General features: G+C 41.4%; 1 protein-coding gene across 8 annotated transcripts in view; it reads left to right on the plus strand.

Annotated features, from left to right (window-relative positions):
* The window catches only part of utrn (utrophin), a 630,893-nt gene that overhangs the window by 307,181 nt on the left and 307,904 nt on the right, over positions 1 to 15,808 (plus strand). For all 8 annotated transcript variants that reach the window (XM_078556557.1, XM_078556553.1, XM_078556558.1 and 5 more), the window contains 2 exons: positions 4,411 to 4,565; positions 8,942 to 9,131. In XM_078556557.1, coding sequence (XP_078412683.1) covers positions 4,411 to 4,565; positions 8,942 to 9,131 — 345 coding nt within the window. The remainder of the gene's footprint in view (positions 1 to 4,410; positions 4,566 to 8,941; positions 9,132 to 15,808) is intronic.

A 15,808-nucleotide genomic window follows, 5' to 3' on the forward strand; every position in this document is an offset into this window, starting at 1 on the left:
ATTCAATCTTTCTTCCTCAAGGTTCAAATGTTGAACCAATACCTCAACTATCTCAAAGCGAAATACTGCAGATGCTGCAAATCTGAAACAAAACAGAAAATGTTGGAACAGCTCAGCAGGTCTGGCAGCACCTGTGGAGAGAGAAACAGAGTTACAGTTTTGAGTCCGTATGACTTCTTCAGATATACATTACACTGTCCTTTTAAGTAAACATTCAATTCTCTAGAATCTGGCCAAAGTGAAAATGCTAGAGCCTGTTATAAAAGACGTGGTAACAGAACACTTGGAAAGCCTGCCACCCAGAAAAATACCCATTTATTCCCGCTCTGTTTCCGGTCTGTCAACCAATTCTCAATGCACGCTAGTATATTACCCACAATCCCATATGCTTTAATTTTGCCCACTAGTCTCTTATATGGGATCTTATCAAAAGCCTTTTTGAAATCCAAATATACCACATCCACCGGTTCTCCCTTATTTATTCTAGTGGTTACATCCTCAAAAAACTCCAGCAGATTAGTTAAGCATGATTTCCCTTCTATAAACCCATGCTGACTTTGTCTAATCCTTCCTGTTAATGCTTCCCAAGTGTTCTGTTGCCGCGTCTTTTATAATAGACTCTAGCATTTTCCCTTTGGCCAGATTCTAGAGAATTGAATATTTATTTAAAGGACAGTGTAATGCATATCTGAAGAAGTCATACGGACTCAAAACTGTAACTCTGTTTCTCTCTCCACAGATCCTGCCAGACCTGCTGAGCTGTTCAACATTTTCTGTTTCCATTTCAGATTTGCAGTATCCACAGTATTTCGCTTTGAGATTAGTGGCAGGCGGTGACTAGTGGTGTTCCACAGGGATCAGTGCTTGGGTCCCAGCTATTCACGATACATATAAATGGCTTGGATGAGGGAACCAAATGCAATATTTCCAAGTTTGCTGACGACAAAACTGGGCAGGGTTGTTAGTAGGATGCAAGGAGGCTTCAGGGTGATTTAGACAAGTTGTGTGTGTGGGGAAACAGATGGCATATGCAGTATAACATGGATAAATGCTAAGTTATATGCTTTGGTGTGAAAAACAGAAAGGCAGAGTATTATTTAAATGGTGATATATTGGGAAATGTGGATGTACAAAGGGATCTGGGTGTCCTTGTGCACCAGTCAATGAAAGTAAACAGGCAGGTGCAGCAAGCAATTAGGAAGGCAACTGGTATTTTGGCCTTCATTGCAAGAGGATTTGAGTTCAGAAGTAGGGATGTCTTACTGCAGTTATAGAGGGCCTTGGTGAGAGCACACTGGAGTATTGCATGCAGTTTTGGTCTCCCGACCTAAGAAAGGATATAGAGGAAGTGCAGCGAGGGTTCACTAGGCTGATAGCGGGGATGGCAGGATTGTCGTATGAGGAGAGATTGGTATTCAGAGTTTAGAAGAATGAGAGGGGATCTGATTGAAACGTATAAAATTCTAACAGGGCTAGACAGACTAGATGCAGGGAGGATGTTTCCCTGGTTGGAGAGTCTAGAACCAGGGGCCACAGTCTCAGGATATGGGGCAGGCCATTTAGGACTGAGATGAGGAAAAATTTCTTCACTTAGAGGGTGGTCGACCTGTGGAATTCTCTACCACAGAAGGCTGGAGGCCGGGTCACTGAGTATATTCAAGAAAGAAGTTGATAAATTTTTGGATATTAGGGGCATCAAGGGGTATGGAGAGAAAGCGGGAATATAGCGTCAAGATAGAGGATCAGCCGTGATCATATTGAATGGTGGAGCAAGCTTGAAGGGCCGAACGGCAGCCGCCTCCTAGTTTCTATGTTTCTATGATTCTTGGCTTCCAAAGGTTTACTTTTGTTTTGCTTTCTCAGCCTGGTAACTTCTAACCCCCAGAACTGTCTTTCATGGTGAGAGAATTACAGGAGATCCTCCCTCTAATGCAAGCTAGGTGAATCTTCCAGCCTTGTTTTAACTCCTCTCAAATTTGAGGCTGGATTTTATGGCCCCCGCCTAGCGTATTTTCAACAGGGGTTTGGGCAGCCGGGGGAGGGGGGGGGGGGGGGCATGTCAAATAATATTGGGTGGCTAACCCTCCACCTTCCCACCCACCCCTGAGTGGACCCCCATAAAATGCTAGGTGGGCGGGTGTGAAAATCAGCTGCCTGCTAGCCATATTTAAATGAATATTTAAAGATCAATTAGGCTTATTGGCAAGTCTACTGACCAGGATAATACACTTCCCACATCATAATACGGTTGGCATGGGCAAGCAGGCAGGAGTGGGCAGTCTTTTTTTTTTTCGTGGCCTCGTTGTAAAACGACGGGAAGGGCGGGCACCTCATTTGGGGATGTCCTGTGTGTATTGGGGCAACCCTCCACAAGATGTCGCCCCTAAAATTCCTTGTCACCTGCCCTCCAAAACTCTCATCCCCCTCGCCATCCCTTTCTTTCCTCTCCCTGGGTTCTTCCATCCCTCCTGCCCTAAAAGCTTGGAACTTGCCTTTCTGAGGCAGCCATCGCTCTTCTTCGTATTCCTTCCTGCAGTCTGGGCAGCTCTCGAAGGTGGGATTTCCTTGCGCTGAGGGACAGAAGTCCCTCTGTCGGCTCACTCCTCTGTTAGCCAGCTCCTTGCGTGTAATGGCAGTGGAGCGGGCTTCTTTGTGGTGTGTCAAGTGTCGGCTGCTCTCCAAATTTCCCCTGATAAGTGCAGCCCTTGGCCTTTCCAATCTGAGGACAAGTTTCCACTGGTATTCTGGCACAGTGAACCAGAGACTTTCAGCCTGTAGCTGCTCTCTATCGGACCCTGGCAGACTAACTGGTTTGTGAGTCTTCAGGGGTAAATTAAAAACTTTTCCCTGCTCAAAGCCAATTTCCATGGCAATGTGAATCACATGGGCCTTAAATCCAGGTAGAAATGTTGATTGGCTAAACTGGGACTTTGGAGACTCCCAGTCTATTTGCTGCCATTGTCTCTGTGTGTAACACCTTACACCTTCTTTGCAGTAAAACAATCTTTGGCCCCATTAATCTCTAACAAGCAACCACCCAGGCCTGCTGTGAGGCAAACTTCATAACAGGTTACATGGCCCCCTTCATTTTACCTTAAATTAAAGACACAATCCCAAAACATAGCTATCTTATAAACCTCATATTTGTAACAACTGTCGTTCTTGGTTTGAGCTTGATATCTATCTATTTATTTATTTTTGAAGTATTAGATGATGCTCAAAATTTATTCTCCAAGCCCCAAATATTTTTTGGTGTATGATTTAATGAGTGTAACTTCTCAAGGTTTTTGCCTAATAAAGTGTCAAATTGAACTCAACATGAGCCATTCCTATTAACTCAACAGAAACCTGATTTTGAACCAGTTCAAACATTGATAAATGACAGCGATCAGAGAGGGAGAAAAGGTGGCACTCCACCCATTCACATTGCCGTTTTAGTTCACCTGCGGTGAATGGATAAGTACTGTGCTACCTGAGGAAAGTAGTCTCTTGAGCAGTGATTTATAAATGTCCCAACAGTGGGAGTGGATCACAGTTAAGATCAGCACCTATTGACTCCCACACAAACTGCAGGCTGAGTTCACCTTTCAGAGCAATGATGATGCTGAACCACAAACTGATGGAATTTCAATAATTTTGGTCCCGTGTGCTTCTGATTCGGCGTGTGAAGGTGTTTAGCAGATTACTAAACTCGACAACTGAAAACTGTTCTTGCTGTCTGCTTTTCAGCTATGAAAAGCACCGGATAACTGTCTCCAGGGCCATTCTGTGGGCTCCCTCCAAGACTGTGCGCTAACCACCCTTACACAATTATTACATTCTTGTCATCACTTAACAGTTTGATCAGTGATCTTGTGTGTTTATGGTACTTTGAACTGCAAGCTCAGTAGTGGAAAGCAGGCCATCCTTTGGGATTGGGTTGAATAGCGACTCTATTGGGGTAAATTAAGAGTTGAATATGGCGCAAAAGCCGATTGTAGTTTTTTTCCTGCTTTAACCCTGCATAATGAGATTGCAAACATGCTTCTATATAACATGGTTAACAATTTTATTACACTCCTTTCCCAGAGGAAATCTTCCCCTCCCCAGAACCCCCAGAAATAGTATCTGTCTAGGCCAATGTTTGTAGAGTGAAGATTGGGTGAGATACTGGTGGGCCCAGGGAACCATGTCCTTGCATGCAACTGCCTTGGGAGAAATGTAGAAGGTAGAAGAGTGACCCGTTGCTCTTTTTGAATTGCGTTTCCCTTTCAAAGTAAGCAGAAATATTTGGGAATTGTAATTGAAAATACGGCATACATCTGAAAGAAAAGAAGTGGTGCAGGGAGGATAATCTTGGCGTAATTCTAAGCATGTTTATGCTTTGGATACAACCTGTATCTCTTGTGTTTATAACTATCTGTTTTTCAGCACTTCCTACAAGAACTGCACAAAGGGCAGTTTACAGTGGCTGCATTTAATGACCTGTCCAGTAAACTACTCCGTGATTATGCAGCAGATGATACTCGGAAGGTGAAAGAGGTTACAGATGGCATCAATACATCCTGGAATAATATTAATCAAAGGTGAGATGAAATTATTCCACAGACTGGAACCAGACTAAAAACTTTAGGATGGAGGATATATTGTTTATTGTGTGTGTGATTCAGATATTCCACCTATACCTGTTCATTTTCCCTACCTCCATCTGGTTGTTTTGTGTTCTCCGTTGTTTGGCTGAGAGAGTACACTGACAGCCTGCTCCCGGTCCTTGCTCATGCAGCTGTATTACTGACTGACTGTGTTGCTAGCTGCTGACTGGCTGATCAGAATGGCACCTGTTTTCCCTTTTGTCCTGCTGTTCTTCTTTCAGTTGTTCCGTCATGCAGCTAAAACTGAGGAATTACTGTTAAGTGAAACTGGGAATTAACCCACCTCTTATCACTCCATGGGGTGGTGTATTCGAGAAGGATGTGCTGGTGTAGTAGTCATGTTACTGGCATGGGTAATTCAGTTCCCATTCAGGCACTTAGAGAATTTGACTTGAGTTAAAAATAAATCTGGAGCTAAAAAAGATGCATCAGTAAAAGTGACCATGTTGCTGTCAGATTGTCATAAAACTCAACTGGTTCACTAATGTCTTTTTATTTCTAATAAATGAGACTATTCTGAAGAAAAGCAGGGGTGTTCTCCCCAGTAACCTGGTCAGTATTTAACCCTCAACCAACACCACTGAAACAGATGATCTGGTCATTATCACATTGCTGTTTTTGGGAGCTTCTATGTTCCTTAGATCATAATAGTGGCCACACTTCAATAAAGAACTTCATGTTCTCGTGCATGAGTCACAAGTTAGTATGCAGGTACAGCAAGTAATCAAGAAGGTTAATGGAATGCTCTCCTTTATTACAAGAGGAATTGAACATAAAAATAAAGATGTTTTGCTTCAGTTATCCAGGGCATTGGTGAGACCACATCTTGAATACTGTGCACAGTTTTGGTCTCCTTATTTAAGAAAGGATGTAAATGCATTGGAGGCAGTTCAGAGGAGGTTTACTAGATTGATAACTGGAATGAGTGGGTAGTCTTATGAGGAAAGGTTGGACAGACTGAGCTTGTTTTCACTGGAGTTTAGAAGAGTGAGTGGTGACTCGATTGAAGTATAAATGATCCTGATTGGTCTTGACAGGGTGGACATGGAAAGGATGTTTCCACTTGTAGGTGAGTCCAGAACTAGGTGGCACTGTTTTAAAATTAGGGGTCGCCCGTACAGGACAGAGATGAGAAATTTTTTTGAGGGTTGCGAGACTTTGGAACTCTCTGCCTCAGAAGGCACGGAATATTTTTAAGTCAGAGGTAGATTCTTGTTAGGCAAGAGAATCAAATGTTGTCAGGGATAGATGGGAATGTGGAATTTGAAACACAAACAGATTAGCCAGGATCTTATTGAATGGCAGAGCAGGCTCGAGGGGCTGAATGGCCTACTTCTCCTATTTCGCATGTTCATATTTCTGTCAGGTGCTTTTGGATGTGCTGAAAGCATGAAAGGCGCTGTAAAATGCAAGTATTCCTTTTCCTTTTAGGATCATAACATAGGGATCTCTTGCCCTTACCCGTTCTGGCTTACATAGAGGATGCCTGTTGCATGCACTCTTCCCTCCAAAGCAGCCTAACAAGCTACTAGGGCAACTGGAGATGGGCAATAAACACTGTCTTGACAGCAGCACTGGCATTCCAAGAATTAATAATAATAAAAAAATCCCTGTTTAAAAAGAACATCTAACGCATTTCCATGTAGAGAATTCTGTGATCGAGAGCCCAATGTTAGATCTGGTACACGGTGCTGGAGGTCTGTACTGGTGGTTGATGTAGGGAGTGCTGGACAGCAGACCATCCGTCTCCAGGAGTAATGCAGTCAACCACTCATACAGAAGCACTGAATTCAAATGCAGGGTTGGACAAAGATGTGATGGTAACATTGTCATTCCAATTTTCTGATCTGTGATCCTTTTGAGGTCAGTGTATTTAACCTCCTGTACTTAAAGCTGCAATAGATCCCTCTGATTTACTTGAGCTTTTGCTCAAATGATGAAGTTATCTGAGGTAGGGAGTTTGGGTAAAAATCAGACAGAATTCCCACATCTAAATGTACTGCTCCCTGCTGGAAATTGTTCATGTGATGTGAGGCAAGGTCAGAATTGGACTTGGCTGGGATGTGCCTCAGAATTGGAAATCATGTCAACTCTTAGACATAAGGAGCTACTGGAGAGAGATAGGACTGTACCTCAGTAAGTACAGTATTCACTACTCTTATTGGAACACGAGAAAATTTTGCATGGGGTTTGCTTACCCACCAGATGCTTCAGTGAGCCTTTCTGACCCGTAAAATAGCAGCAGTAATCATCCAAATAAACAGATTGAAGGTTTGGGCGCTTCCTTCTTTCGCTTTTCGACTTTGTGTTTTTTCCGATGTTAATTATAGTCTGCTTGAATCAAAGTGGTAGCATGTTTAGACCAGTCATTACTATGTTTTATGTGAAGAAATGAAAGAATGATAAAGTGACACAATACGTTAAAGGAATGGACCAGTTGCTTTGTGGTTGCTCCTACTGCTGCATCCTCTGTTTCCATCTCCAATCGTTCTGTGCACATTCTGCTTGCATTCACCTTGACCCGAGTAACCCACTAATCTCCGTTGTAACAGTTACCTATCCAGCCTTATGTAAGTAAGCTACCAGTTACTTTATTAACTGTTCTGAGTTGCAACTGATTCTTATCTTTTAAAAACCTCAATGCATGAAGTTCTTTCAAATCTTTACATCCTAATTCCTAAATTGGTGGTGAATTGTCATTGGCCTCGTATTGTCTGCTGTTGGTGCTTCAGAGGTTGGACCTTCGCTTTCTTTGGTTTCTTCTTCCCGAACGATCAAAGGTCTGCTCAGGGTCTGGCCAAGCAGTCGGCATATTTCAAATGCTTTACGTCGAGAATTAGCAACAGCTCGAAGACATGCCTGCCGTCTGATAGTTTCTACAGACTCAGTTGTGTGATAAAACTGAGGTGATCCAACAATAACAGAATAAGTTAGACAGTTCTTAAGATTTGTGAAAATGCTCAAAAAGGGAGGAAAAACTCTCAATGGAAAGGTGTGGTAAGTAAGGATGACTTAGTGCTTCTTTTAGCAGAACCAGAACTGAAGTAATGAGAAAATGTGACCTGCCTGTGGTACCATGTTAGGCGAAAATTGTGCTAGATGGGATACTTTTTTTACTCGTGTGCATGATGTGGGTATTGCTGGCTAGGCCAGCATTTATTGCCTGACCCTAATAGCCCTTTAGAAGGTGGTGGTGAGCCACCGCCTTGAGCTGCTGTAGCCCATGTGGTGCAGTTACACCCACAGTGCTGTTAGGGAGGGACTTCCAGGATTTTGGCCCAGCGACAGTGAAGGCAAGGTGATATAGTTCCATGTCAGGATGGTTTGCAGGGGAAATTGCATGTGGTGGTGGTCCCATGCGCCTGCTGCTCTTGTTGTTCTAGGTGGCAGAAGTTGTGGGTTTGAAATGTGCTGTTGAAGGAGCTTTGGTTAGTTGTTGCAGTGCATCTTGTAGATGGTACACACTAGTGCCAGTGGTGGAGGGAGTAAATATTTAAGGTGGTAGATGGGTTGCCAATCAAGCAGACTGCTTTGTTCTGGATGGTGTTGAGCTTCTTGTGTTGTTGGAGCCGCACTCATCCAGGCAAGTGGAGATTATTCCATCAAACTCCTGATTTGTGGCCCTGTAGATTGTGGACACAATTTGGGGAGTCAGGAGGTGAGTTACTTGTCACGGAGTTCCCAATCACTGACCTGTTCTTGTGGCCTCTGTATTTATATTGCTGGGCCAGTTAAGTTTCTGATTAATGGTAACCCGCCCCAAGATGTTGATGGTGGGGTTTCCGTGATGGTAATGCCGTTGAATGTCATGGGGAGATGGTTAGATTGATGGAAATGGTCATTGCCTAGCACTTGTGTGGCATGAATGTTACTTGCTGTAAGGCCTGGGAGTGCAATGGGATAGATTCCAGTTGATAAAATCTTTGTGAAAGGCTGGAATAGAGATGAAACTGTATATGGCAAGAACGGTAGAATGACAGTAGACAGTCTTGAATGGGAGCTGCAGAAAAGGGAATGTTGCCAAGGTCAGGTGACGTGATTTAACAGGACAGGTTAACCCTACGTCCAAACTAGTATTTAATTCTGATTAATATGGGAAATGGGCTTAATGTGATGATCCTTTGATTCTATAAATCAAAGATGCTGCTTGAATATGAATAATTAATTAAACTTGCAAATCCCTCAGAATTTTAATATTTTTATGCTCTCCTGCCCTTATAACCCACGTTCTTTAGTCTGTCACTATTTGTTGTGAATCTCTGTGTGGTGGTTGCCTGGCCTCAAACTGCTATTTTTTTTGCTTCTGTCAGAGCCAGCGAGAGAGTTGGATACCTGGAGAGTGAACTAAAGCAGCTGCAGAGCTTGCTGCAGGAGTTGGAGGGATGTCTCAGGTGGTTGCAGGAAACTGAGAGTGCAGTTGATGTCTTGGCCAATGCAGCTGAGAAAGAAGACACTTCGCAGGATAGTGCTGAGGTCAAGGAACTCAAACACCAATTGCATGTAAGTATAGTTTGAGGTGAGGGGTGGATTATTTGATTATCTGTGGGGTGTTGATCTTTTCAGTGAAACCAATATGAACATACTTTTGATTCTGATTTTGATCACCTGCTGGCTAGTTTTGCAGATATTAACCTCTTTTGAAAAGGGTGTCAGGTGTCTACTCTAAATATTAGAAAGATACATGTGATGGGTGTATGTTCTTCACACCAAACAAGAACCTTCAGCTTCTTTTCTAAGATATAACACAATCTTTGAGAGATGATTCCTGCAAGTCAGTTTTATGATCGGTCTGCTACTTTAATTCAAATGTCACTTAAACAGCTGGGACCTGCATCTGTGGAAGGTATGCATATTGGAGGAAATTAAAACTTTTGGTATTTAAGGATGGGGACTGAGTTATTACTCAGTGCAGGTATGTACTGTTTTATAAAGGAAAATCTGCATGAGAATGTTTGTCAGTGATTGAAACACATCACAATTCTGCGGGAAATTTGTAGAAATTGAAGTGACAGTGCAACAAGCGTACATACATTAACCTTTTTATAGCGCTACGCTTCAGGCCATATAAAAGTCTTGCTGCAGTGAGTGATGCATCAGGGAATTGATGGTATAGGGTATTGTAAATAGTGTAAGCTCTGTACAGATAAGCAGAGCAGCTTTCAACAGATGGAATTTCTGTACTAACAAATATCCACTAAATGGACATGCCTAGCAATAATAAAACTTTCCTTCCTTCGTAACACACGAGCAGGTTTTGATGATTTTGCTATGCAACACCTGTGTTCATCAGCTGGAGGAGCCACGTAGTTTATTGTCTATCTGAGTCAGTGAACTTGACTAGCACACTAGTATTTCATCTATAAAACAGCCTAAACTCATTCCAATTTTCATTTTAAAAACTAACTTTTCAACTGTGAAATTGCCTGATCTACACTTTGAAAAGCGTTTACATATTTTTTGCAAACTTAATATATCAATGGGGAAAAATGTAAATGGACAGGTTTTCATGTATTTTATATAAATACTGTACAGGTGGGTAGATTAGACATTTATAAAACCAAGATTATTTCTTCCCTGTGATGAGATTTCTACACAGTAATTGTAAAATAGCTCAGCAGCTCCAATACTCACCGGTCAATCAGCTTTAAAAAAATCTGCAATATATTCAGACAACACCAAAACCAGTGATTGTGTGATAGATCCTGCGCTTGTACTCGCAATACTAAGTATTTACACGTGTAAAAGTAGTAGCCTTTCTTAAAAGGAAATTAAAAGACTAATTAAAGATGCTAATAAACTGATAAATTGCTGGAAGAAATAGAAAGGATTACTGGAAATCCGAACTGAAAACAAAAGATTCCCAGCAAGTAAGTTGGCCTCTGAAAAATGCAGATAGGGTCCTGCTGAAACATTAAGCTGTTTTCCTAGATGCTGACCCAGCTCTCTGCTATTCTAGCAATTTGATATATTAAGATGTGAGTAGCTACTGTGGATTGTTAACTCCTTGTTCAGTTATCTAGAGAAATTGAGGCTTTTTTCATTTGAACAGAAAAGGCCAAGACGAGATCTAATCAATGGGATTGACAATCAGGGATTTTGATAAGCTAAATTGGGAAAAACTATTTGCACTGGGTAGTGTGTCAGTAACTTAAGGACATACAATTAACAGAATGAAGGGAGAGTCTAAAAATGTTGTGCAGAAGATTGGAAAGAAAGAAAATGTCCTACAAGAAACAATGGTGGAAATGAATCCAAAATAGCTTTCAAAAGAGTAGTGGGTAAATATTTGAACAAGAAAATGTTTAAGGGGATGGAACTTGGGATATTCTTTTTTTTGGTAGCTGGCATATGTGATTTGGGCTGTGCTGTAAAAAAATGTCAATTTTTACCATATTCACTTCTTGGTCAAGGTACAAGTTCTGATGAAGTGTCATCATGAAACCCTAACTATGTTTCTTTCTGTCTCACAGATACTGCCTGACCAGCTGAGTATTTTTGGTTTTTATTTTAGGTTTTCAGCATTCCCAGTATTTTATTTAACTTTTGCATTAGTTACAGGATGTTAGTATTAATTGCCTATTTTTCTGAAACAGGGGTCAGCCTTTTAATTATAGGTGTGATTGTCATGGAAGGTGCTACCTCAATTTTGGAATATCAGTGGTTCACCTTCCTTCACCCCAAACCTGCTCCCTCAATCATAATCTTCGTTTTGCCAATTTCTTGCAGTCAGAACCTGTAGATATTTATATTTTTTAGTTGAGAATTTATTAGGAACTTGGAAGTAACATGGAAGAATAAAAGCAACAAATGTTGGAAATACTCAGCAGGTCAGTCAGTAACTTTGGAGGAGAGAAACTGAGTTAACATTTCAGGTTGATGACCTTTCATCAAAACTGGAAAAAAATAGAGATGTAACAGGTTTTAAGTAATCTCAGTGGCAGGGAAAGGGTGACGAGGGAGAGGAAATTTGAGTGGAAGGCAGAAGTGATTAAATTACAAAAAGGTGATGGGCTGCAAGACAAGGTGGTGTGATACTGGGACAAGTAAAGAAACAAAAGATGGATCTACAGGAGCTGTAAATGAATGTTGGTGTTTATTGCAAGGAGAATGGAATATAAAAATAGGGATGTTTTATTACAACTGTACAGGGCCATGGTGAGACCAGATATGGAGTACTGTATACAGTTTTAGTCTCCTTATTTGAAAATGGATATCATTACCTTCAAAGCAATCAGAGACAGTTCACGCGACTCATTCCTGGGATAAAAGGCTCATCTTATAGAGAAAGGTGAACAGGTTGGGCCTATGCCCATTGGAGTTTAGAAGAATGAGAGGTGATCTTACTGAAGTATATAAAATCGTGAGGGTATTTTATAGGGTAGATACCAGCAAAATATTCCCCCTCGATGTGGAGACCAGAACTAGAGGACACAGTTTAAGAATAAGAGGTGTCTCTTTTAAGACGGAAATGAGGAGAAATTTTTTCTCTGAGGATCATCAGTCTGTGGAATTCTCTTCTGAAAGCAGTGGAGGTTGGGTCATTGAATTCATTCAAGGCTGAGTTAGATAGATCTTTGATAGACAATGGAGTCCAGGGTTAGATCTTTGATAGACAATGGAGTAAAGGGTTATGGGGGCAGAAGAAAAGTGGAGTTGAGACCACAATCAGATTAGCCATGAACTTATTGAATGGCAGAGCAAGCTCGAAGGGCCAAATAGCCTACTCCAGCTCCGAAGACCTAGGTTCTAACAGCAGAATCATTATCAACATCGCCTGTCTAAAAAAAATTGGAAGCAGTAGTTATGATCTGAAATTGTTAAATGCAATGTTGAGTCCAGAAGTCTATAAAGTGCCTTATTGAAAGTTGAGACGCTGTTTCTCAAGCTCATGTTGAGCTTCATTGGAACAGTAAGAGACCAAGGACAGGGGTCAGAGTGGGAGTAGGGCATAGAATTAAGATGACAAGTAAGGGAGCTTGGGGTCATGCTGCAGACTGAATGTAGATGATGTACAAAGTGATCACCCAATCTGCATTTGTCTCCCCACTATGCAGAAGACCCCATTGTGTGTGCTAAAATGAAAAAAATCACTGTTCCTCCCAGAAGGAGTGTTTGAGGCCCTGAGCAGAGGGAGGAGATGAAAGGGAAGGGAGTGAATGATGGGGATGATTGAGGAGCAGACCAGGGTATCATGGAGGGAATGGAAATTCTTAAAGAGGAGGGATGGGGACGATGTGTTTGGTGGCGGCGTTACACAGGAAGTGGTGAAAATGGCAGAGGATGATCAGTTGCATGTAGAGGCTGGCGGGTGGAAAGTGAGATCAGGGGAACGCTGTTTTTATTTCAGATTTTCAACATTCTTAGTATTTTGTTTTAGCTTTAGTGAAATGGAAGTATTTTTGATTGAAAATCAAATTAAAGAGTCATAGGTTAAGAATAACCATTTAAAAATGATGGTGCTGTGATTAGCCTGCCTTTGGTTGAAAGTCCTTCGGAAATTTACCAGTGTTAAAGATACTCTTTTACAGTTCTTTGCAAAATTAATCCCCCCTCTCCTAGTCACCTTCATTTTATTAAATTTTATGCTACAGTCTCAGGTATCTGCTCTAGAGAGCATTTCATTTTTATGTAAAAAAAAAATTACAATAACTCCATTGCTCTTTATCCATAGTAATCTTAGTGTGACTTTTAATGTACAGGTATACAATGTCATCCTCCCAAAAGATTGTATGCAGGGCGTAAGTACTATTCAGTAATGAATTGTGTAGGCTACAGCGTATGAGTGATATTAACGATTCATGGCAGCGTTTTCACTGTTCCCCTCGTTTCATGTTGGTAATAAAGCACCACAAAAGTTTATAGCTTTTGGAAATATACAATGAACTACATGAAAACTGGAGCCATGGCAGTAAGCACCCTGGCTATTATAAGTGTATTTCAAATGGTACCAGTACAGTATCATGCACATTGGGGTTAATATTAGACTGTAAGCACCAAAAACTCCTCCGTGGCAACTTCCTAGGAATATTCAAGGCTGTTGGGGAAAACTGCCCAAATCTCCTTGATGGGGATAATGTTGCCAAACTGTAGCTATACCTCTGTTAGCCTGAATGAATTAGATAAACAGAGCAGAAATATTTATCTGAAAAGGCAAAAAAGTCAGCATTGGTTATAAAAAGAAACTTCAACTAGCCAAACTACCACAAGTCTTACTGAGCAGCACAGGTTCAGGCACCTGCTTGGGTGGTCGTGGGAATAAATATTTCGCTGTACACTGTCTTTGTGTCCACTGTCCAGTCCATTCTAATCTCGTGATCTGGGTGACCTTTTGCATATGGATGATGTCGGCAACCTCTTCCATTTTCCTTTATTTGCGGAATCACCCCGGTGGTGTAACCCTAACAGCCCAGCCTGCACTCCAGGAGGGAGTTTCAAGTGTTGGCATGTATAGATATTGAAGGTTCTTTCAGTTCATTGGTAATAGAGCCACAATTCAATCTGTGCTACTGAAACTGAATGTCATCTTTATCAGAATGACATCTACTTTTTAATTAAATGCTTACTGATTAACTTGTACTAGAATTACACAGCCACTAGCAACCCTAGAAACTCCCTACCTAACCAGGAAAGATGTAGCAATATCAATATTGTGATAGTCTTCCTTTTCCCTTGCTCAGTAAATGCAAATACAGCAAAATAGCTTGTGAAGGGCTTGGAGCAAGCCACATGTGACAGCAGTAAAATTCTATTTGTGAAACAGCACATGGACTTTCCTTTCTTTTAATTTAATTTGGCCAAACTACACACCTAATGTCTGCACAGGGTGTGCAGAGCCTGTGGTGGAAGGAAACCATCCTTCAGAGTTTTTTTTATCATGCTCAAAGATGCAGCCCTGCTGACAAAAGGTGACTCAGAATATTCAGAAAAGCGTCAAGCACCTAGCTGAATCAGATCTGGCTCACAGTCTCCTGGATGCTACTGTAATGTTTCTGACACACTCCTGACCCAGTGCCTTTGGGTTTCCTCCTGATAGCAATCCATTAGTACATGCCATGTGGGCTGATGTGGGTTCAAACACTACGGAAGTTAACCCCATGCTGCTGCAAGCTGCATAAGAGTAAAATCTTTCATGTGTGGTCTGTATGTTCAGTTCACTGCCGGCAGCTAGTTGATATGCCTGCAACTACTCCCAACTCTACATGGGCATCCTCCCCATCATAACTCTGAAGTGCACCCTGTCCTGTCTGAATGGGATAGCATTTAAAACTTGAGGTTTATTCAAAGACCACCAGACGCTGGAGACAGCGTGGTAGTGCACCTGTCATCACTGGCACTCCTGATAATGAATCTCAAATGAGAACTATAAAGCCTAGTGTTGCTTTTGTGTAAGAACAGATTGTATATCAACAGTTAAGTGGGGAGGGTTCAAAATAATTCTGGGTGCTGTTTGACACGTGGTTATATTTCATGCCAAAGCTAATTGTGTGCTGCAAGTACTATAACCAGATAATGGGAAACACTTGACTGGCTGCACAGATGCTCAGAACTGCAGCATTCAAAGCAGAAATAATAAACTCATAAGATGTAATTTTTTTTCACATTTACCTATTTATCCTGAACGTGAATTTGCAAACGCATTTGGTCCAAACACCTGTAATGTAAGGTTAATTTGTTTCACTTTCAATGGAAGACAGGAGGATACCCTTCCATGACATGCTTGTGTGATTCATATCAAGATAAGTACACCATCGACCTTTTTAGATGGTGAGGTTGTACTGCACAGGCATACTAATTTAGGAAGTAATTAATGCACAGTGAACGATCCATGGGTAGAGCTGACCTTTCATTTCACATGACTTATCAGGAATAATGGTTAGCTATAGTGAAATCTGTTGGCAATTGCCAGCTTTGGGATTGATATCAGGCAGTCTTTATACAAAGGTGGTCTTCTGCATGTTAAAGCCTGTCTCTCTTATGCAGGTATGGAATTGACTATTGCATACTGGTGGGTTTCAGCATTCCGCGAATGTTATTGATTATTTCACCTGATGATGGCTCCTGATATGCACAGTATAGTCAGCATGCATTGAAGCAGTTAATGCTTATTTTGTTTATTGTTTTTTGACCTTTATCTGTTTTGACTGTTAATCTGCAATGCTCTCATCCACTTAACTATG

Source organism: Cetorhinus maximus, chromosome 14 (genome assembly GCF_964194155.1).
Source record: "Cetorhinus maximus chromosome 14, sCetMax3.hap1.1, whole genome shotgun sequence".
Classification (NCBI taxonomy): domain Eukaryota; kingdom Metazoa; phylum Chordata; class Chondrichthyes; order Lamniformes; family Cetorhinidae; genus Cetorhinus; species Cetorhinus maximus.